Raw genomic sequence first — 24,093 nt, 5'->3', positions numbered from 1 at the left:
GGTAGCTGAAGGGCCTTTCCACAAAGTCAGCAACAGGAAAACATTTTAAGAAAGTGTATTGCGGTTGTGAATTCTTTCAGAGCTACAATACTACACCACCTACTGTTTTGTGTTTTTTAATGAGTTTAGAAATCAACTGCAGATTGCATAGACATGTTCTTTATGCCTTATAACTAAAGCGGTGTTTTTTTTTTTTTTCCTTTTTTTCCTTTTTTCTCTCTATAGGTTTTATGGAATAAATTTATGGACTTAGAGTACTTGAAAAACAAAAACAAAATACCTGTATCCCATTATTCATTTCCCTTATGCTTAAACACATAGCCTCTAGCTAAATGATCACCTGCTTTTATTTTTCTTCTGGCTGTATTCAGTCTACAAGATGAACACGGCTTACGTAATGTCAGTATTTTTTCTCTCCATCCTGTCATATATATATCCTTGAGCCTCTTTTACTGAACGCTGTTTGAACCCTGTACGTGGCCTTTCCTTTAATACTCGCTGCTGTAGTGTCTGCATTATCCACAAACATTAATAAGTTTACCTTTACATGATCCTTAATTGATGAGGAAGTTGTCTTATTCCTATTTTCTACCTGGAGAGGAAACTACTGTTGATCTATCACACACCTACTGATTGTGGGTTTCTATTTTGAAAGTATCAGGAGGTGACATTTTTGAGAGCATCAAGCATCCCGTAAGTTCTGAAAGAAAAGATGAGATGTGTTAAATTTGGGGCAGTTCTCATATGCTTTACCATTCAGTCCAACAAATAGCTGTGTTTGTACTCAATCAGGGTATCAGAGATGAGCAGGGTGACAGGGCATTATTATTGCAGCTAAAACCTAAACGAATCTTATCCTTAGCATGAAATACAGTGAAAATAATCATGGAACTGTTTGAGAAACCTATGAATCAGTTCAGATACCCCAAAATATAGATTGTTTCACTAATGAGTACTTGCAAAAAGGTTGATGTAGTTAACTTAGAATTAGTTGGCAGTCCTGTAGGAAGAATGAAATCCAGCTTTCCAGGAAATGTTTAGTTATTTTAACACAAAAGTCTTTTAAATATCTTTAAGAAGAACATAATCACTCTCTTGATGGAAAAGAAGAGAAATGAAACTCTTCTCTATTGTTTTATGTGGTCCCCATGTGGGAAAGATCTTAGCAGTCTTTACATGATACAAATAAACAGACTCTGGATTTTTAACATTACTTATTTTTGGTTTTCGTGAAGATACGGATTTGTTTATCTATGTCCAGTATGATTATTTGGCATTCCATGAAATGATATGGGATGGTAAGATTGTGCTGAAGACCAACATGCTAACAGAGTACAGTGCTGGAAATGGACAAAGATATATTTCTGAGTGTTTTGAAGTCATATTTTTTTCTTAGATATGACATTTCCTATGTTTTGCTCTTAAATTAAGGTGAAATGTTCAATATACTTGCCCTTTTTCCATAACGGGCTAGGTGTGCAAGAAAACTTACATAAATATGGCTTGGTGGATTCTTTTTTTTTTTTTTTTTTCTTGCAGTCTGTGTGAGGTTGGGTTGGTTTGTTTTGACCGAGGAAGATGAGAAAGAATTAGCTATATGTTTTCAGAAATTTCAAGAGAAAGCAGAAATTCCTTTTAGGTGAGAGTGGATGATTGTTTTGATGATGATGATGATGTTTAGATGGGAGTGGATAGTAATCTACAGAAAGGATTTCGATTTTTCCAAGGAAAATCTATAAATTTATCTCTCAGAATAAGTAACAAGCAGTAAGGCAAAAGACGTGTGACTTCCTGTGACTTCTGCTGTCAGCTTGTCTTTTCTTAGGTGGAATCTATTTTATTGTGTAGAAATATTCTGTAGGCTTCTATTAAGAGCCAGAAACATTGCCAGAACAGATGAACTGAACAAAGATAATGAATCTGCCAGACCCTACCTACAAAGGTGAATGTTTCATAAGAAATCGTGTTAACCAGGAATTCCTGAATTTTTTGGACTTTCAGTTTTGCTGGGAAAATCATTCAGCTACAGCAGTTGAGAGCATAGAACCCTTGTAAAAACTGCAAGGTCTCTTTCTGCTGCTTAAGAAAAGACATGAGACAGTGACTTTCAGCTTTTTTTTTTTTTTTTTTTTTTTCTTTTTTCTTTTTTCTTTTTTTCCTCTGGGACCCTGTGAAATGTTCCATTGAAGGTGCATTTTCCTGTATGGTGAATTTAAGCCAGCAGACAGTAAGCCAACCGACTTGCCTTAATTACCCTTTGTGGTCTCTTAGAAGTAGTCCATAGACCAAAGGCAACCTTGCAAACTACAGGTTGAAAACCACTGATTTAAGGAAGTGGCAGTAGTTAATTGTTCACGTGTCATTGTTAAAATGAGCATCAATTCAGTCTTGTGATGAACTGTCCTTTTACTGTGACTGGTGATTATGGTTTTGTAGTGGTGTAATTGCTAGTCTAATAGAGGTAACTGAGGTTAACAGCAGAGATAAGTAAATATCATAGAATGATTTCCTGCCTTTATCCCAGTGACATAGCAAATATATTAACAAATCCCAACATTCCTCCAAATTTATTATGCCCTTAAGGAGGATATTTGAGCTTTACTAATATGGGACAGATTCCATGCCAGGTCAGCCCCAGTAAACATAACTTTCAGGCGGTAGTTTGTTTTCAGAGGATTATCCCATGAAAACTTGCGCAGGGCTTTAGACATGTAAAGAGCTACAGGCGCTTTTATTAACCATAATAATTCTAAAGGTTTTCCTTGTTGATACCGAATGTAGACCTGTATGACATAGTTGCTTGCTCTGGTTGAAAAATAGTGCTGATTGTAAATTGCGAATGAGTCTGTGGTCTGTAAAAATAGCTATAATAAATTATAAGGCATGTGTTTTGCTATTTTTAATACCTTCATTTTCCAACCTATTTTTGAGCTGTTTCATCTCAGAAGTGAGGGTTTTTTTGTTACTGAATAAAAAGGGGCTTATCAAATTGGACAGAAATACATGGTTGTGTCTGTGTTGGGTATCTTTGCTCCTTTAGCAAGTGTTGAGATTGATTAAAAAAAAAAAAAAAAAGCCAAAGAGGAGGGAGATAGAAATGGCTGGTAAGTACATCCCTGTTTGCAGGGAAGCCTGCTGCACATCTTGTACTTATGTACCTGACAGGAGAATGTGCTCGTTCCACGTGTTGGCAGCACCTCCGGACACAGCATAGCTGTTAATTTGTTTGGGGCACGGAAACCCGGACCTTGTAAGCCAGCAGACTGGGAAGGAGCAGTGTGCCATCCTCCTGGTGAGCCAGCCATCGTGACAGGCACCGGGGCACTAGACGTCTCTGCAAGTAAACTCAGTTTGATTAGTACAGCATGAGAAACAGCTTATCTTGCAGGTGAATATTTACAGCGCTCGCATTAATGCTTGCCCTCACAGAGTAAGCGGTCATTGCTTTTCTGGGGATGAGATTCAGGTACTAGGAGAACAGCGGAGCCCCCCGCCTTTCGGTGGCAGGTATGGCCATTTTTAGTGCTTCTCCAGACGTTGCAGAGGATAATCAAAACAGCGGTGGCATATAATTTACTCCAAGGCATTTCATTATTTAGATGGCTGTAGAATGACCAAATCCAACTGGTATGCAGGTGGTGATCTGGTAGTTTTGAAGCAGATGCAGTTTTATAATGCAGGTTTCAGTTCATATACTGGAATGACTTAAAACAGCTATATTTTTTTTCCCAGCAAGCTATAAATGAGTCCTTGGTTTGCAGTTGTATTCAATTATTTTAAACCTATTTACAATGTATTCTATTGTAAAGCTCTGACCTTTGATCTCCAGAATGGGTGCATGTCTTTTGTGGGAAGCAGGAAGTCTTGGGGCAAGTGACACTTGCAGCGCAGTTTATTTTACTTAGACTTTGATTCCCCCCCTCCCCCCTGTTTCTAGAACTGAAGACAAATTTCTGTTTCTATTGGATTATAAACAGGTTCTGGATAGCTTCAGCTGCTGCATAGTGCAGTGATATTTTAATTTGCTGGGTAGACATGTTTACTGTGTACTGTGTAGTTTATGAGTGTTACCATAAATGAGGTAATCTTGCATCTTGGTTTCCATGTGTGAAACATTACATGAGCTAATGCAGCTGCACCACTGCTTGCTGGATATTAGTAGACTTTATTTGGACATAAAGTTTATACTGAACTGCTTTAAATATTTGTGCTAAAACTGGTAGTGCTGCTTTTTTAATGTGTTTTATATGACACTGATGGATGCCAAATTTCACAAAGCAATGTACGAATGTATAGTGGATTTCTGTTTTGCGCCCCATTGTTCTTAGTAATGGAGATTCCAGAGTGAAATAAAATTAATGACAACATTTTTAATTTATGTTCAGTTAGTGTTTCAGGGACTGGTTCATATTAAGTATACGTAGGAACAGTAGCTTCATAGCATACTGTAGCAGTCTGAAAAACATGCATGTTCTCTCCAAAATCTGGATTTGGAATTTGAAGTGACATATGAGGGTTGGGAGAATACAGAGAGAGAAAGTTGATTTTTGCACAGTGCTTGAAGGAACATGCACAGGTTTTTCTGTTGTTTGGTTTTACCTAGCAAAGATCTTTCAATTGATGTGTTTTATTTTAAAAGTCTATGATTTTAGCATCTGTGGCCATATTCGTTTCACTTAATTAAAAATGTTGCACATTTTCAGTTCATGTAGCTAGTTAGGAAGGTGAAAGCTGTTATACACAGTAAGCTATAAAATATGTCAGTGTATTTTGCTAACTCAAGTATTAACACTTGCATGTAATTTCTTGCGTTGAACTTAATTTATGTTCAATTTTATAAGTCAGAATAATGGACGCCTGTATAAAGTACATTTTAAAAGACATTAAAAATTATTTTGTGTGATTAAATACTTAAATACTAAAGAAACAGGTATACAGATTTTTGTAAGCAACTTTAAAAGGGCTTTCTCCTTGTGTTCTGAAGATCTCCAGCATTATCTCACAATTTTATTGAAATAGAATTGAAAATTATTATTATAACTTCTTCCATAACATCTGTTTCATTACCAAAGTTCATCTTTAAGCACTTACTTGGAAAAAGTAACCAGTTCTTCAATGAGCAGTGGATCTGTGGAAACCTGATTTTCTACATACATGTCTCCTTAATTTCCTACCCTGGGTGTCTTAGGAAGAAGTCCAGCTTCTCCCAGATATTTCTAATGACACTGTAACAGGAGAAATGCCACTGCATTTGGTGGCTACTCAGAAGCTGTGTTGCTGCTAATGATGTGACTGACTAAGGGGATACAGCCATGGGGAAAAAAAAGAAAAGGCAAAACCAAAACAAACCCTGTGCCAGTGGCATTGTCTTTGAGACTCCTACCTATTTTGCCAATCTGAAATAAGCTAGAGATTTCAGTGTTACTAAAGGAAGAATGGACAGACAGATGAATTCATAAGGAATATAGCACCTAAGGCTTATTTTGTTAGGGAAGAGTTAAAAATCAAATCTGAATTCAGTATTTGAAGCTATTGTGGTTCCTGCATAAGATGAACTGACCAAACAATCTTTAAATCAGCAAATGATTATCATTAATTTTACAACTGGGTTTGTACCAATACTTGAATCTTCCTTTCTTGTATTTATGGTTTTTAATTTTTTTTACTTGAATGTTGGGTACTATGGATATTTTTGTTTTGTGTGTGAAATTAGTTTCTTACAGTATTTTTCCTCCTTATATGTATTAGTCATGATGATACGTCCAATCAAAGGGATGTGGGATTATTTTGTGCAGTTGGAAAAAAAATGAGTGTATGGCATAGTTTTCATTTTGTTTTGCCAAAGTCCAAGCTTGTCTAGAGAGCAAATTTTTGGGAATTAGGTATTAAAAAAGAAAAGACTTGCTATACCTGTAGAAATAATGAAGTCTTTTATAACAGAAACAAATTTTTGAATTTTAGTCATTGTTAATATTTGTGTTCGATGCCCCTGTGTATGCTGAGATTCAGGCACATGTAAATTTAGTCGCTTGTTTTCATATTTTTATTAATTATGTGAATTTTAGTGGGTATATTAAACAGTTTGTTTCCCTTGAATGGACTAGCAGCTGTCAGGCCTTTGAAAATGTTCGTTAGTATATGTCTCACTCAATATAACATGAACCTCCCACTGTTTTACGTAGAAGGTTATATAGAGAAGTCAGTCTACAACCACTTTTTACTTGTAGTTTCCAGTAAACCCTTTCTTTGAGGTTTTTCTATTTTTCATCTCAAAAACAAAACAAAACAAAAACCAGCAGGCTTTCTCATTTTAAATTTTCTAATTATTTGTGTTTTTTTTTTTTTTTGTTTTGTTTTGTTTTTGTTTTTTCCCGTTAAGGTTTTGTTCTTGAAATTATTAATTTGCATGCATCTAGGTTTTGTCATTTATTACTTTCTAAAGGAATTCTCTAAATTTGTGGTTGAAACTTGGAATTCTGAAGCCCCAAAACTTCCTAGGCAAATAATAATAACACCAGCTTTTGAGGTCCAAAATTTTCAATAGTGATTTTCAACTCTCAATTCTTCCATAACAGTAAAGAATGAATTGTGGCTTTTGGGGGCTGGCAGCACAGCCCCTCTCCATCCTCCTCCTCATCACCTTGATCTCACTGTCTGAAGGAGCGAGGGTCGCTGTCTTCTGTTCTTCCCTCTTCCCTCCTGCACTGTGTCTGCAGCACGGTCACAGCTACTGGCCAGGATTTGTGCCTGATACAGGGTACCTTGTTCTGCTGGATTTACACAGTTAGGCAGCTTTCCGATCATTGTAATTCTGAAATTTCCTACTTCTTGGCCCATTTCAAGGCTTTTTGCTGTGTGGTTTCTTACTGCCTGCGCAAGTTTTGTACAGAACTAAATACTAAACATTACATTGTAATGTATCATCTCATGACAGGGAAATGACTGGAAAGCAAACACAGAAACACAAGGCAGCTGATGGAGTTTCTGTCCATAGCTGAATCACAAGCTTTTAAAGCAGATTTTTTTTTTTTTTTTTTTCCTAGAAATGCTTTCGTTTCTCCTTTTGTGCATAGAGTATAATATTCAATTTCTTATGTATCCTCTGCTCAGGACAAATAAGATAACTACAATACTTAAGAAAAAAATAGCACAGTTTTTAAGAACCTTTTATGTTTTAGTATTTCTAGGTTTGCAAAGTTCAGGAAAATATTTTATCAACTTCTCTACTTTAAGTGTGGGGGAGGAACAGACATAGTTATGTCAAACGTGAATACATACAATTTTAATCATGTCTGAATAAGCAGGATTTTCCCTACATATACACTTACATTTTTGCAGCTCTGAAGTTTTTATCTTCCTCTCTATCAGCAAATGTGTGTATGTTTGTGGGTACAGTAAACTGAACATTCGCTTTCAAATTGTTCAGTGTTGCCAGTAATCATACGCTAAAAATTTCATGTCAGCTCACAACAATAGGGCTTTTCATGTCTAATTTGAAGGATAAATCAGTAATTATGCATTTAATTGGCTAATAAATCTTAGCACGTTTTCTTTATATTCTGTATTGCTATGCTAAATCTTTATAATATGTGTTGTGTTTTTGTGTAAAAGAAAACTAAATGTATGTAGTGTATGTACAGTGCATGAGTAACATAAATAATAATGTAAGGCCTTCTGTGGCGTTTACTGTGTTATGTGAGAAGCTCCTGTGCTTAAGGGTTTTATAAAAACAAATGTATTTTTTAAAAGAGGTACTGAAGTTGTATATTTTGCACTATATTTTGTATATATTTACTATGTAAATATAAGGACACAGTAGCTTGCTCAATCTGAAATGAATTTACAATGAAATACACAGTTGAACTTTTTGAAATGTCTGCATTTGTCATTTTGCTCGTTACAGTATTGATTCTCAGATTTTTGTGATTAATCTTGCTAATTTTCAAAGTAGCTATTAAAAAAAAATCTTGGGCATTTATTTTAATGCTTTAAAATTTGAGAAAGGCTTTGTGTCGCAGAATCACTCTGTGTTGTTTCTGTTAACACTGCAGTTTATTTCGAGTTTTCGAGTCAGTATTTCGAGTATTCATTTCCCTATGAGTTAGGCCATGGGGACATTCGGTATGTTTTGTTCTTATTTATAGGTTAAAATTTTCCAAAATAATTTAATGAATAAAATAACGTCAATGTTGTCACAATTAAATGATTAATAAAGACCAGGTAGGTTACAAAAGAATAAAATGTAGAAATATGCAGGCCTCCTTCTGAGTCAAACTCTTGCTCTCTGGAAAGGCTCTGGTCATTTTTTGGTTTGCCTTCACACAAGGGAACTGGGGAGCATTTTTGTTCCCATAAAGTTTGAGATAAACTTAGCCAATTTGCAAGAATTTAAGGCATGAATTACCTTAAATACACAATAAAAAAATAATTTCATCTCAATGGCGAAGCTATTATATAAGGTCACTGAAAGTTTTCCTTTATTACTGTTTCAGAACCAGTTAACAGGATACTCAGTTAAGCAGAGTTCCAAGATTCCTCCATATATGTACATGCACACAGAGCAAATGTAACTGGATTTTCAGTTTTTGTAAGCAGGGGAATACTGAATGTAGCCTATGATGGTTCTAGTCAAGCATCCTGGATGCTTTCTTTTGTAACATCAAAATCGTTGTGGATAGCATAAGTTACATGCATCAGCTCGAACAGCAAATCCCAACTTTGTCTAAAATATTTCTAAGATGGAGTTATTCTGTAGGTGCATATCCATGTCACCCGATCCCTGGAACAGACTCAGTATTACTGTAATAGAAATTTGTTTGGAGAGAGAAAGGGAGGGGTTTTATTGCTTGTTGGTGGTGGCTGGTTGGTTTGGTTCATTTGCTTTGTTTTGTTTTTAATCCAAATTTAACAATGAATTATTTTATAAGGCAATTCACTATTTGTTTATTTATTTATTTTATGTGGGAAGGGGCAATGGACTAATGTTTCCAAACAGATTTTTGTATGTGTGTATGCATGCCAAGAGAGGCAGCAGAACACACTGTATTACTACATCTCGTAAAAAATCCACCTGTATGGGGTGACTGCATGTACATGTATGTCCACTACTTTGATGTTTTGTTTAATTATAAAATGTTCACTTGAATTTACTGACATCCTGGGGAGGTGGAGAGGGGGGGAGTCTTCGGAGGAATAAGTGCATAGTAAGCTGGGCAATTAATAAATGGCTGGTAGCATTGCATTAATAAATATTTGGAATATTCTGCATTAAGGCTGATATATTCAACCAGCACTCCTTGTCCTTTGTGCAAGTCTGTGAATTAAATACAGGAGATACTCAAAAAATGGTAAAACCAGTTTGACAGAGAAGTTCATTTTACTTTGGACCCTTTTGTAGGAAGCAAACATATCCTAGCTATTCCTTACATCTTAAGAATTCTCTTGTTAGCTTGTTACGGAAAACAAACAAAGAAACAACAACAACAACAAAAAAAATAACATTTTTCAAATGTAACACTTCATTGTATTACCTGTGTATTACCTGTGATAATAATGAACAGGAGAGTAGGACTGAGGTGAAGTTCTTTCTAATGAGCCCTATCTGTTTTTACTTTGATCCTCACAGTTTTTGTAATCACTTACTCCAAAACCCACTGTGGTTTGAGGGCAGCAGGTGTGGCATGTAACTGAATCTGGCATTGAATCCAAAAAGTGTGATTAAATAAAATTATCACTTCCCGAATCTTCTTCTATGAAGGCATAAGGAAAAACAGTCTCTCCATGTTGAGTTATCACATACATCATTACGGAAATATATGTGGCCTCAGTAATTTATGAGTGGAAGGCAAAAAAGAGATTTCTATTCAGAAATACAATCCACTGCAGTCATAAGTAACCAAGTCGTATAATCCTCATAATGAAGGGTTTGGTGAATAACTGTTTTGCTTTTGCCCACTGTACCAATCCTGAAAATTGTCCCATCACCTCCAGTTTATTTCCTATGGGCATAATATAATACTGTGTTGTATTTAGTTCCAATACAATGGAAGAAAAGTGTGAAAAGACTGGAATCAATTATTAAGATACACACTCTAAGCAAAGATCAGATCTGTTCTTTAATTAATAAGGCTGCAGTAACGTTTATAGATAGTATACTCTTACATTTTGATGCTATTTCTGGTTCCTTTTCTTAGCTTGCAGGCTGGAAGTTCTTGGCAAAGCTGAATATACAAAATAAATATAAACTGCGCAGCAAGGATGGGTTCCTCAGAGAAAGGGAGAGGAGAAAATGATTTAATGCAATAATGATTTTAGCTATACACAGGCATCCCTTTTTTGTCTCGATTTGTTAAATTACCTGACGTCTGCGTGTGTAATTTAAACAAAATTTTCTTCTCTACTCTTTCTTCCTTCTGAGCTATCTTCTCAGGGAGAAGGATGATAAATGGAAACATAAACACAGCATGAGAATGTGAACTAGTTCCCAAACATTTCAGTGGTTTTTATAAACAACTGGTCATTGTTACCTTTTGCTGGATTATAGTTTCCTTTAGAACAACAGTGCTCTTCAGCTGCATTACAAAGTTGATTCTACATGTTTTAGCATAGTTGCTTAAAGGCTTTAATGTTTAAATAATGGTTATATAATTATACAATGTTTAAACAATTAGCTTTTAAGTCTAGCAATAAGGCCATGTTTTATACACATACTACCAAAAATGATAATGAAACTGTTTTTTAATGATACAAACTGACCTCACAGTGATCAAACACAGTTTAGGGACATTTGTTTCAGTTTTAGGATTTCATTTTTGACATTCTTATTTTCATTTTGAACATGGCCAGTGGTTCTTGCCGTTATCTGTGGTCATCCTGTGAACACAGAAGTGATCGGCTGCTGTTTTTTTCTGTTGTTTTTAATTTCTGCACCCCATATTCAGCATTCCTTGTGCACTGTGTGCCCTCTTCTCTCCGATAAGAAGTGCCAGCTTGCATCTCTCTGGTCTACATAAGCACAAAGGGTTGTCTGAGGCTTCAACTAGAGTGCCTTGGAGGGGTAGGATTAACATCATAGTGCATTATTTGTCCCCTAAGCCATCGTGGCAGCTGTTGATTTATATTTTGATACAATTGAGATAACAAAAATTGACACAATAAATCAAGATACTGTTTAGTATTTTGTTTGAACTTTTAAAAAGTCTCTTAATATTTTAGGTCCAGTATTTTTGCTTAAGTCATGATTTAATTGTCTTTTTAAAAATACCATAGAATTGCATTTTTAATCTTTATGAGCTGCATTTGCACAGTGATTAAGTGAAGAATTGTTTCGGAGTGTAAGAATTTAACACAGTAGCAGAAGGCTTGCAGATAAAAATTCATGCTTTAAAACTTAAATCCATTTTTTCTACTTTATAGGGGCATTTCAGAAACAGTATTTTATACCTGTGCTACATTATAATTTTAGATACTGTACTTCTTTAACGACTTTCTAATTTATACAATTTTTGTTTCACTGTCAAAACATTTAATTATATCGTGTCTTGAAGGTGTAAAGCTGTCAAATAAATCAGAGGCTCAGTATAAACATTTGGTGAATTGCTTTTGCTACCATACTGTAGTTGTTACTGGGCAGTTAGTGGAACTTTTTTCAAGCATTTACTCAGCAGGTACAGGACAACAGCGGTACAATGAATTGCTGATTGCTTGTAAAACAGCAGGTAGTAATGCCCTCGCTCTTTGTAATTCTGCTTTGTAAAATGAAGTGGTGAAGTAGCGTGGCAGAGAAAGCGAGTGTGCAGTGAATATGTTCACTGCCTAAGGGCTGCTGGAGATTGCCAGCCCTGCTCCCAAAAGCCTGCCGTTGTTGTGGATCTCGGTAGCGCAACACACGGAGCTCCCAGCGCTGGAGGGAAGCGGCCGCCTTCAGGTCTTCAGCATTTGGCAGCGTGGGCACGGAAAACAGCAAACATGAGGCCGGATTCCTTCCTGAAGGCCCTGGTATTTGTCATTAAAAATAATAATAATGATGAAACAACGCACAACAAAACCCAAACCAAAAACCAATGTGCCAATATCTCTAAAATGCAGAAGCTTCATATGCGAAGAGAAAAGCTTTCTGAAGCAGGTTTTTAACCCGTATTTTGCTCTGGGGTTAATGCAATGGCCAGGCTCCCCAAGATGGGGGCTGGACGAAGTAAATTAGTTCTACTTTGAAGCTTTTATTTTCGCCTCCTTTCCAAATGAATGGGGAGGCCCTTGAATGAAAGCTGCTTTTCATTAGCGCCACCAAATACCTATTTGAAAGGACGAGCTCTTTTACCACATACAAACACGAGAGTAAAGGAAAGTTTCCTTTTTCTACCACCAGCCCATCGGCTAAACAGCTCCTCTCCTCTCTTTCCAGTCAGGTGGCTTCAAATCAGAGTTAATGACTCCAGTCATTTATTCCAATCGCCCTCTCGGTATGGCCAGCAGCCCCCTGGCGCGGGGTGGCACGGTTTGAAAGCCACTGCGGGGTCCTCGAGGCTCATTAGCGAGGCTTCTCCCCGCTTGGCTCGGGCTGCCCCGCTCCCTCTCTCGGCGCCCGGTAACCCTTGCCTGCCCGCTTGCCTTTTGCTCGCCCGGCAGAAGCGACTGAGCGCGCCCGGAGAAAGCTGGGATGAGCACTGGGTTGCAAATCTGTCAATGCCGCCACTCCCTTGAAACGCTAGTGCTTTGCCCAATGTGTGGAAATGGGACTTCTTCCTGCAGAAATCCCCCCGTAACATCCCTCCGTGGGTGCGGGTGCGGGAGCACCCTGCCCTGGCCAGCTGCCAGCTCCCACTGAGGAGATTTCTGCCTGCACCAAGGAGCACAAGTGGTCTTGGCCCCTGGCAGGCAAGTTGCTGGCCTCTCCTGAACCTGACCGATGGCAAACTTAATGCTTCTTTTCCTTTTTATTTTTATTTTTTTTTACTTTTTTTTTTATTTCCCCCCAACGATATCGTAACAAGATTTCTTTGCTATTTAGCATACATCTGGCATTAAAAAAGAAAAAAAAAGAAAAAAAAAAAAGAAAAAAAGAAAAGCAGCAGCAGCTTGTCCTCCAAGATAAAGGGTAGAATTGAACATACAGACATACTTTTGAAAAACAGTGTTAATTTCCCTTATGCTGTGCCTGTAGGTGAAATACAGGCTGATATTACATGTATTGGATGAGGTATCTCAAACACTTGCCATATCTCTGTGGTTGTATGGTGAGGAGCTGGGGGGACCTTCAGCTTCCCTTCAGCACCCCCTGAGTGGGTGAACTACTCAGTCATGGTTCTGAGCAGCACTGACTTTAAGACTTGATGTTATCCTCAAGCTTATCTTAGGCTGATAAAGCTTGCATGCCAGAGGTATGGGGTTTTATTTAAAATAGATCATGTATGAGCATTACCTACAGTCAGAGTAAATAGTTTTAGTAGAATGTCAGTTGGTTAAAACCTTGTAATTTGGTCATTGCTGCTGAAAAACATCGGTGATTTTTTATTATTATTATTATTATTTTAACCTTGTTTCTTTTTCCATGCTGGGTAGCAATGCTATAGATCAGGTGCCTTACAGTTTGCTATGTAAAGACAAAAGGCTAGACCTGTCCCTGGGAGTTCAGCCTCAGAACTACAAAATTAGTTGGAAGATAGGAGTTAAATACTAGTTTATTGCTGTATAGTTTTATTTTATTTTACTTTATTTTAATTTTTTAAGCCAATTTCTGTGAAGGAAAAAAATTATATTATTGATACAAGATAAAATTCTATTTTTTTTCTAGAATCTTACTTATCTTATAACTAGAAAAATTTAATTCATTCTAGTGTTACTAATGGTCCACATGCTTTTTCAGCGTGTAACCTCCAAACGTTAATAGTATTCATCTCCTGCTCCCTTCCCACTAACACGGTTCATGGCAGAGTAATATAAAGGTTATGAAAAGTTTGCTCTCAGACAGCTACAGAATGTCTGTTGCACTTGGAGGTGTTTATGCCTTGATTTCCTGAGCGTGCTCACTATACTCAATATATCACTAGTCTTTTTGTGTACAGCTGTCTTAGTGAAAATTTGAAACTGTTTAGGTGACAGAAAGGAATACAACCTAGAAGATATTAAACTACCCACGAGAAACTCTACGTGCAGCGCATGATTAAATTAGAATAAGAAAAGCTAGATTTCACATTTCCTAAGGAAGGGAAATGTAAAAAGTAATTTACAAATATGACCCATTTTCAGTTTGATTTCTTTCAAGCTTTGAACCTGACCCCTAGGAGCTCTTTTTTTTTCTGCTACAAATTCCAGCAGTAGCCAAACTACTCCCAAGGAGTGGGAGACAGCTGAAGGGATCCACTGGGACATGGTGTGGCTCACATTCAAACCTATGACAGGGTCCTCCTTAATCTGAAGACTGTGGAAGTGCTCGTACCGGGGGGTTCGGTATAAGGTGAGCTGCCCTTGAGCACCAGCTTGTCTGGATCTAGGCTTCCTGGTAGCTTGTTTAGCAAATTTGCCAGAACAAGATGTTAAATGAGAACCTGCTGTGTTTGGGCAAGTTTGCAAAGAGCATGTCATTTTCCAAATAGTATCTTCCACCAATTTGCGTTTTTTCTTAAACGCTGAATGTAGAAGCTGTGGTGTGAGGGGAGAGAGGGAGGAGCCAGTCCTTCCAACAGTCCCTTCTCTTGTATTTCTTGTGCTGAACAAAAATCTGTTTTGAACAACAGAAAAGCTTTGAGAACTGTAGAATCTTATACTGATAATGTCTTTACTGCACAAATTCTCTCTTTCTCTGTCATGTTTAAGTAATGTTTCTCCTGTGTCATTCTAGTTAAATGCCAACTCTGATGAGTGCGGTGTCTTTGCCAAACAAACCTTGTATTGTTGTCATCCTAAGCAACCACAGAGAACGTCTTTATAAAAGATCAGAATTTGACTGTTGATAATCCTTGCAAGGAAGCAAAACCTGTGCTTATCTATGCGTTAGTCCCGTAGTGGATTACACATTTGTGCCATGCGATGATATAGTACTGTTTCCCATTTCGTAACTGTTTGATTTATTCAGAAGTGGTACCCTAATTGCCTTTGCAAATCTGTTCTCCAAAAGCTCTTGAACACTTCCTATTCTGTGAAGTCAAATGACAAGATTGAAATGGGTTGTCTGCCTGACTTGCATCTAAACTGTGTTTTAAATTTTAAATTCCTTGACCTTTTGTCGTACTATTTCCTAATCTTAAACAAATTTTTTGAGAACATTTTTTTCCCAGAACTGGCTTCAAAGACAAATTAGATTAGTCTCTACAACTCTTCTAAGATGTTTGCTTGTGCTATTTGCAGTGATCTGAAGACCATGTGTTTGCAACCATTTCTGTCTCTTCTTACATGCATACTAATACTTGTTGATCATCACAGTTCTTGTGAATTGCATATACAGCTGACACATCAAAGCACAGAATAAATGCTGCAAGCTGTTGAAACAGAGCGCAAAAATAAAGCAACAATTGACTTCTAGGGATTACAGAGTAAATCAGAAGGGAAAAATGTATGAGCACGTTTAGATGCAAAATACATAGTAAAAAATCACCAGTGTCTCCCAGTGTGAAGCGTATTGTGCTGTTGTTAATCAGAGAGTATGTGTAAGCTTAAACTTTAATTTGAGGATTAAATGAGATCAAAACCTGTAGCGCACAGCCTAATACTTAACATGAAAGCTGTTTCAAGTGTAGTTTTGTCTATGCTGACATAAACCTTCTCTGCATTTTGATCACGCGAGTTCTGTTCATGTTTTAGACATTTTCTATAACTTCATGACCTTCGCTGTATTCACTAAGTTTCATTACATAACAATTATGCAGGCTATATATTCATAGAAAAAGTAAGCTAAAGCCCTAATACTGGGAAAGTGTACTCCAGCCACAACACTTTTCTGAATTTCAGTCTCCAGTGAATTTGTCTCCAGTGAAAAAGCAGATATTTGTTCAACCTGAAAGGCAAGCAAATTTGACATGGTTTAATGTTTTGTAGTGTGCGTTTTGCACCTCTCTTTTACAGAGAAAGAATCTGTAACATTAAAAGGTGAATCTCTGTCTGTCTGCTACGACAAACACCCCTTTGGAAGTGTGCAGTCCTCTGACTTTTCGGTTTGCCTTTGGCTAATACTTGACGTTCGGAAGCAACTGTGATCGTGGTGACAAGGCACAAGGAGATACCATACAGAAGACCTCTGGTTAGAGTTATGCGAGTTAGCTGAAGTGTTGGAAGCCATGTACCTGCATTAACCTGAGAGGAAGGTTGTGTTAGCTTGGCAGCATGCTGTGCTAATCCGATGGCATAGCCCTGCTGCCAGCTCAGTTAGCTCTGTCAGTACCCAACACTGCACTGGGAAATGTAGTCATATCTTGGGGGATTTTGTTGTTTGGTTTTTTAATACAAAACTTCATTTAAACTAATTTGACTGAGCCAACTGTCAGCTGTGTGGTTAACAGTCTGTGCTTCCATGGGTAATAGGTTCCAGATCCAGGCTGTCAGTCTTCATGCAGGCAAGTGCTGGAGGAACTGAGAGAGGGATTGTTGATTTTCAGGGAGGGGGGAGCTTCCTGCCTCCTTTTGGTGCTGTATGCGAGGCTTTTCAAAAGGGATCCTCATCCAGCCTGTCTTGGGCTTTGGATGTTGCTATTTTCCAAGGAAGAGAATCCTCCAACAATGTAGCAGGCATTTTAAGCATGGAAAAAAATGCAGGTCTGGGAAGAGGTAGAGAAATCAGAGGTAGAGAAATCAGCAGCACTTTGTGCTGTTACAAATACTTGCTTTTAGCCACATTTCTAGCGAGAAATGTTTATGGTTATCTAACCAGTTGTGTTTAGATTTTCTGTGTATCTCTAGAGAAGGACAAATGCAAGCCCCATATGTATCAGCATTATCATGCTTATGAATAATAAGAGCTGTGTGATTCTATGACCATAATTAATTATGGCTTTTATATATTATTTTTCATGTAGGGGAGTTTAATAAAGTCCTCACGATCCTTTTTTGTTCCTATCACAAGTCTTCTGAGTCTTCTGGCTGAGAGGAAATCCAACTATTAGGAGGTGGTCATTGTTGGTATGCCTTTTGAAAAGCATCTGTTTTCTTACGGAGCCAGTTGGCTGAGACAGGTTTTGCCCACTCTTTCATTCAGTGGGGAAGGTAGTATTGTCACAACCATCACTGCTGGAATATGTGAACAAGTGAGGTAAGCTGGCACGTGAATTTATAGTTCATTAACTGTCAAGTTCTAGTGGACATGCTCAGTGAAAAAGGTATACCGATGGCATGTAATGTGAGCAAACCAGCACTTATTCAGTGTGACGTTATAACTGCACTGCTTTTGGCACGCATGTTGGCTTTCTTTAATCTGTTTTTGGTTTCTTTACGCTGTAGTGTCATCTTTTGAATCTTGTTTTTAAGTTTGGCTCTCCAAATGTTCTAATAGCCATATGCTTGTTTCTTCTTACAACAGATAACTTAACAGATCCTACAAGCCAGGCAGGATGCTTCACTTTGCCCTTCTAAATTGTTCTACTGTGAAGGCCGTGAAGTTGCTCATGAGTAAAGTTAAGCAATGGTGTAAATGTCTCCACTGTTGACACTTTGAGATAGAGTCTAAACTTTGAAACTTAACAGTAGAAATGCAGCATTTGGTCAGTTTATCTATATACTGGTTGTGGTAAATTGTAGCAATTTTGCCTTAAAATATTGCTCTGAAATTTGCAGGTTATCATGGGTATGCTTAGCCAGTTGCATATACTAAGAAATACAATTTTTTTTAAGGGTGATCACTGCCCTTAACAGAAGAATAGCTAAGAATGCTTCAGGGCAAGTTTTCATATTCAACTAAGTCTTTTATTCCTGCACCTAGTGATAGATATTTCAGTTGAGGTTAAAGCTGAATTTCAAAGGAAAGGTAGCTTTCATTTTATGAAATATATAACAGCTGTCTGACTTGTCTGTTTTCAACTACAAAATGACAGTTGGGGACTGCATATAGAAATTGCCAAAAGAAGTACTCAAGATTTTTAGGTAAACATTCTACTAATTCACTCTTGTTTTGGTAATAATTACATAAATTCAAGTGAGATCTTGAGTCATTAGATTGCAAAATATTTTTAATTGTTTACACGCTGTTTATGCAGAATGTATCTCACCAGAAAATGCTTTTTCATTCAGTTACACTATTACACAAAAATTCCCTGTTGTCATTACTTAGGACCTTATTGATAAATACAGAAAAGTAGAAGGAGCACAGGAAAGGAAGTTTATCTTCCAGAGGTCTCTTAAGTATGCCCTTCTCAGGTTTTTGATACTCTTTGTTCTTTGAGATCAGTCTTGTGTAAAACATGAGTTAAAACTATTTATTAAGATTGTGTTTTCCAGAGTTCTTTTTTCTATTTTATCATGGTATTGGTGACCAGTAACAAAAACAAAATAAAATGCTGGTTGTGACACTAATGAAGAATGCATTGGCAGTGCACTTCTGGGCAGCATTTTAAAATAAAGGGAACATAAATTAAAAGGAATTAGATTGTTCATGTAACTTAAGATGTAAAATAAGTGCTCTCTGTCTAAAGTATTTAATTTTTAATACAAGTTGCAAAATACACTAAATAAAACTCTACGTAGAATAGCATAGTTGTAACAATCTGCTTGGAATAGTTATGTAGCAGCATGTTAGAAACCAGCAATCATGTAAAAACTTTTGTGTTTGTTTCATCCTTTTGAAATTTGCATTACCTCATGCAAAACTCTTGAGTTTTCTCCTTAGTATGTCTGCTGTCCTCTTCCTTCTTCCTCATGATATCTTCAAGGCAGGCTGGAGTATCTTTCTAATAGATTTTTATACTTTTTTTTTTTTTTTTTCTCGGCTGTATACCCAAGTGATCAAATAGTGCTTCTGGTGAAACACTATTGTGTGGTTAGTAGCTTACTTCTGAACACTAGCGGTCACGGAGAAACCTCAAAAGATAAAGCCAGCACTTCAAGAGTTAATGTGTTATTAGGAGGACAGGAAATCTGGCAACTATTGCAGAAACTAGACCTAATGGTGCACACAAACAATTTGTCAGTCTTGGTAAATGTGAATAGCTTTCCGCAAAGTGGCTGCTTTTGCTTTGTTTGAACAGCCTAAACTTTTCCTTTTTGGACTTTAAATCTTAGAAGTGAAATGTGATCCACATATTGAATCAAAATCATTTAATTCAAAACATATTTTGATTGGAACAAAGTTGACATGGAAAGAAATTCTAGAATAATAATAAAAAAAAAGTTGAAAGGACTTTCTATCATATATTTAGCAGGAAAATTTGAAACAGTTCTAATTAGGCTGAAAAAAACAGCCTTCTTCATTGTAACTTACAAAGGTCATATATCAATGTTAAGGCAGCATTACCAGCTAGTGTCTGAAAGCCTGCACATGCAATATGTGCAAACCAACATGTTCAGTTTGTTTTTTTCTTTGTTTTTTTCTCTTTTTTTTTTTTTTTCAAAAGTATGTGCACAGCCATACTACCAAGCCAGAATACATACTTAATGAGTTTAACGTAGTTACCTCGTACTTCTGTTATGTGGGTGCTTTGTGGTTGCTCAGGAAGAGTATTTTGCACATCAAAATTATGTTTGTGTTAAAAATGTGTGAAATCCTAATTCCTGCTTTTCTGTTCATACAATAATATTTTTCAAATGTAAAGTGTTTTTTTTTTTTTTTTTCTTTCAGAAAGTATTTTTAGTATTACAAAGGAAATTCCTTACTTTAAAGAGAAATTAAAATACTTAGCCTCTTTGAGATAATAGGCAATTACTTGTACTTGAGATTTGTAATTTCTTACTAGCCAATGTAGTATTTTCCTGGATATTTTATAATTGAATGAATAGGAAAGGTTATTCATGTTTGAGAAACAGATTTGTTGTCTAATCAAAAGTTTCTACTTTAATTTTAACTACATAAAACACATTTTTTATAGGTAGGACTTCTTTGCTGTCTCTCAGAATAAGTGTTGCATGAGTACTTTAATCAGCATAGGAACAAAGCAAGCAAGTCTGTAGTCTTATATTTCTGAACAGCTTGATTATAAATAAATATCTGTGCTAGTGAAAAGAAATGCACTTAATACTTTCATCTGATTTCAGCACTGGAACATCCCAATCTCAAGTATGTATTCATTTTTAACAGACATAATTTCATATGCTGTAGGTCCTTATAGGTATACGGATATATAAGGGAAAAGAAAGTAGAGGGCAAAGGCCCATGGTAGTTATTTTACAGGTACAAATCTTGTTTCCAAAGGTATAACGTTGTTTGGGAAAATATATCATAATAAATGGTCAGAGTATTTCTATTCATTTTATTTATTTATTTATTTATTTATTTATTTATTTATTTATTAAGGTGGGGGAATCTTTTCTAATGCGCTAGTTTTGTAATTCCATCGCTCTGACTGTGTTTTGCTAGATCGTTTGTATCGATGTAGCACTGATAGTTTTCAGCTTGAGATTATTCTCCGTTCATTCCTTTCAGAAAACAGGGCATAAAAAGATGCAGACAAAATAATGCATTTCAGAGTCGTTCTCAAAGAAATAATTTTAGTTACACTTAGTGATATCAGATGTACATCTGCAAAATATTTATGAATAAACAAGCATTTCCTATTAAGATCAAAGCTTCAATGTTTTCATGTTTCTGAAACGTTTCTACCTTGGGAATGGAGAAATGAAAGTTACTAATAGGTGTTTGTGTTTGACATCTGTATACTGTACTTTTTAGCATATCTCAAGTGTTTTAGTCTCTGCCTAATAGATCTCATTAAAGAAACAGATATCAACCCCAAGACAGTTTGTCAAAGTTAATACGAGTCCCTGTGGACAGAATTGACAATTTGTTTGGGGCTTCACGTGACAGTCTTTTCATGGTCTTATTTGCTCCTTAACAATTGGGCATTAGGCACTGATTTATTTTACAATAACTCAATAGGACTGAATATTACTGTGGTAGGCTGGACATTTTAGAGGATTTTCTTGTTTTACGTGTTTTACCATGAGCATGCAGTGGGTGTAAATGATGTACTCAGCCTGCAGTGGGAGTGCTGGCAATTGACTGGGTATCTTTAAGAGCAGCCTGGGAAGGATACTACGATCCCATAGCTGCATGCCATATTTAACTAGAGCCTTAATGAGCACTGTCTGTCCTAGACGCTTAAGTAATCCTAAATGCTTAGCATTCTATACCCATGGTTTAGTTTTGCAAGGGGCAAATGCTAACAGTAAAAAGTTTTTAAAGAACTCCTTTTTAGCACTTTATGCATGTTGGAACTTCATTTTTCAATTTATTTTATTTTATTTTTTTAAGCAGTGCCCCTCTTAAATAGTATATACCAGTGTGCTTATAATGCACATCACACTCTGGTACCTTGTGTTGTTTACCTTGCAAATCTGCTTTAATCAGTGTACAGTCTGCTAACTATTGTTCCTCCATCAGTGGGATCATAGAATAAGCACCTCCCTGTGACCAACAGCTTAACTGTGTATCTGAAATGACAGGCAAGCTTATTTATCGTCTGAATTTGTGTGCTATATTTGGTCTGTCCTTCAGGGCCCTGGGTATTGATGTTGACTGTAGTCATTTTTTGTTTAGCCCTTGTTGCTGTGATTTGGCAAATGAAGAAGATGGTCTAAAATGGCCTAATATGGAAAAGAGAAATAAAAGAGAATGGTCTAGTTTTGAATCTGTTTAAATTACTAGTGTAAATTAATTTTAAACTTGAAAAAGAGAAGGACTTTCCAGATGGCTACCAACCATTCCAGGAAAAGGCAGGGTGTGTTTTGGTTCTGCTTTTTTAGGAAAAGTCAGATTTAGGTATCTGTTAATCTGTGGAGATTGCAGAATGATATTCCGTTAGTCGCTCATGTCCAGGTGCTTTGTGAGCATAGTACAACCCATTACAAATCTAGCTTTTGAGGAAAAGGAAAAAGGAACAATCTCTGCACACACTAAAAATACATATTTAAAAAAAAAAAAAAAAATGTCACAGGCCCTTAAAACTATTTTTTCCTGACACTAAATAGTTGTAATGATAACACTAAGTATGTTCTAGGGTTAAAAAATTTTAGCAGGGTAGCAAGAAAATTAATTCCTATCATTGTCATTTGCTGAGCCCTGTAGGATTTTATGGCTGCACATTGTAGTATTATGGACACTCATGAGACTCCTGACTGGTTTTATCTTATTAAACAATTTTGAAATCATTAATTTTTAATTGGCCTGTGTGTGGTTTTTTATAGTTTTAATTGTGTGTCTGAGTCTAAACATTTTTTTAATTTAAAAACAAACAAAAAAGAAAAATAAATTTAAAAAAGCATGAAAAATCCTGTCTAAGCATATATGTTATAGGGTATTTCCATATGATCATCCAAAGAGTTACTATCCTTTATGGTAATTCGTTTTAAAGAATGCTTTCAGCACTTCAATAGCTGGGAATCCTAATAAAAAACAATAATGAAAAAAAGAATGATATGAAGTAGGAGATATGTACAGGTCTTTTCTTGATTGAAAGTTCTAATTAAGTGAATCGAGGAAAATTAACTGAAATTAGCTGTCAGAAAGTCACATTTAAATGAGTGATGATCTGGCGTGGCAGTAAACATTTAAATGATATAAATTGCCATTTAAGTGTATGGTTTAATGTTTGTCATGCATTAATATGACACGAGGCTGCAGTGACAATCAAGCAGCTTGCTCTAATTTGAACATATTTAGGGCTTTTGTGTGGTGTGCACCACACAAATTAAGACAATTGCTGTTTTTATGTGTCAATTTAAATGTTGTTTTCAGGCATCAGTTAATGAAACAAACCCATCATTTTTGTGTGCAACTTGCAGAATGATTTCCTTGGTTTTCAGATTAATTTTAACTTCCTCTACTCAAAATTAGGAATTTCCTTTACAAGGAAAATGCTATTAGTTTCTTTAGATGAAGAGATTATCAGACTCTGTTGCACTGTTTCATCTACTCATTAAAATAAAAAATATATTGAATCCTCTGTGTGAAATAGTGGAAACAAATCCTGCTAGCTATTTAACCTAGGTGAATTAACTCTTTAGATTACAATGATTTTTAAGTTATCTTTTAATATTTTTGAACTATTTCTAGTACTATTATGGAGAGATCATTACTGTTTAGATGCTTTTGTTTTGGGGATCGGATTGTAACTGGATAACATCTTCAGGAAAGTGGCTTTATCATTCAGCATCCTAATACTATTTCTGTAAAGGCTTGTCTAAAAGACACATACAAGAAATGCATAAAAGTATTAGCAGGCTGATATTTCAGCATGTAAATATTTTGTACCCTAACACTCCTAGTTAGTTCAGTTTCCCCAGATTCTGTCAGTCTTCTGTCCGTATGTCACAATCAGATTAACAAGCTGTTATTATTCATTGTGAAGATCACACATTGAAAAACACAACTGTATCTTGAGAGTTCATGAGAACATAGCCCGTCTGCCTGTAAATGCACAAATGCTTTCCACTTACTGCTTTGCTCTTATTCCCACTATGATAGTGTAAACAAGATCTTACAGTGAGCGGGAAGTAGAAGAGGATTAGTCAGGAGACCCCGTCATCTGTTGCGGAGCCTTTTTTTTTATAATATAATTTTAAACTATTGTTATCAATTTTGTACAGAGACTTGTTAAGATAATTTTGTATGCTATTGAAAATACGCTTCTACTACTAAGAAATGATGACCATCTGCCAAACTCAACTTTATATACTTTGTGTGTGTTTTTTTACAGGCGTTAGAAAGTGAGTTTGTTTCCTGCCAGCTCCATCAGTGGATTGATCTGATTTTTGGCTACAAACAGCAAGGGCCAGAGGCTGCTAGGTCCCTGAATGTATTCTACTATTTGACTTATGAAGGAGCTGTTAATTTAAGTTCAATAACAGATCCTGTTTTGAGAGAGGTAAGTTTGTACTTCAAATGTAGAAATGCAAAATCTGTGTTAACCTTTGGTACTGCTGAAAGTGCAAAGACACCGCATTGTTTAGGTCTACCAGTGA

General features: G+C 36.3%; 1 protein-coding gene across 3 annotated transcripts in view; it reads left to right on the top strand.

The window, feature by feature from the left end:
• The window catches only part of LRBA (LPS responsive beige-like anchor protein), a 390,502-nt gene that overhangs the window by 307,874 nt on the left and 58,535 nt on the right, over nt 1-24,093 (top strand). For all 3 annotated transcript variants that reach the window (XM_084516786.1, XM_084516785.1, XM_084516787.1), the window contains exon 48: nt 23,829-23,996. In XM_084516786.1, coding sequence (XP_084372912.1) covers nt 23,829-23,996 — 168 coding nt within the window. The remainder of the gene's footprint in view (nt 1-23,828; nt 23,997-24,093) is intronic.

Source organism: Aythya ferina (genome assembly GCF_964211825.1).
Source record: "Aythya ferina genome assembly, chromosome: 4".
Classification (NCBI taxonomy): domain Eukaryota; kingdom Metazoa; phylum Chordata; class Aves; order Anseriformes; family Anatidae; genus Aythya; species Aythya ferina.
The sequence above is the reverse complement of the archived record's forward strand: the minus strand, read 5'-3'. Positions and strand labels throughout refer to the sequence as shown.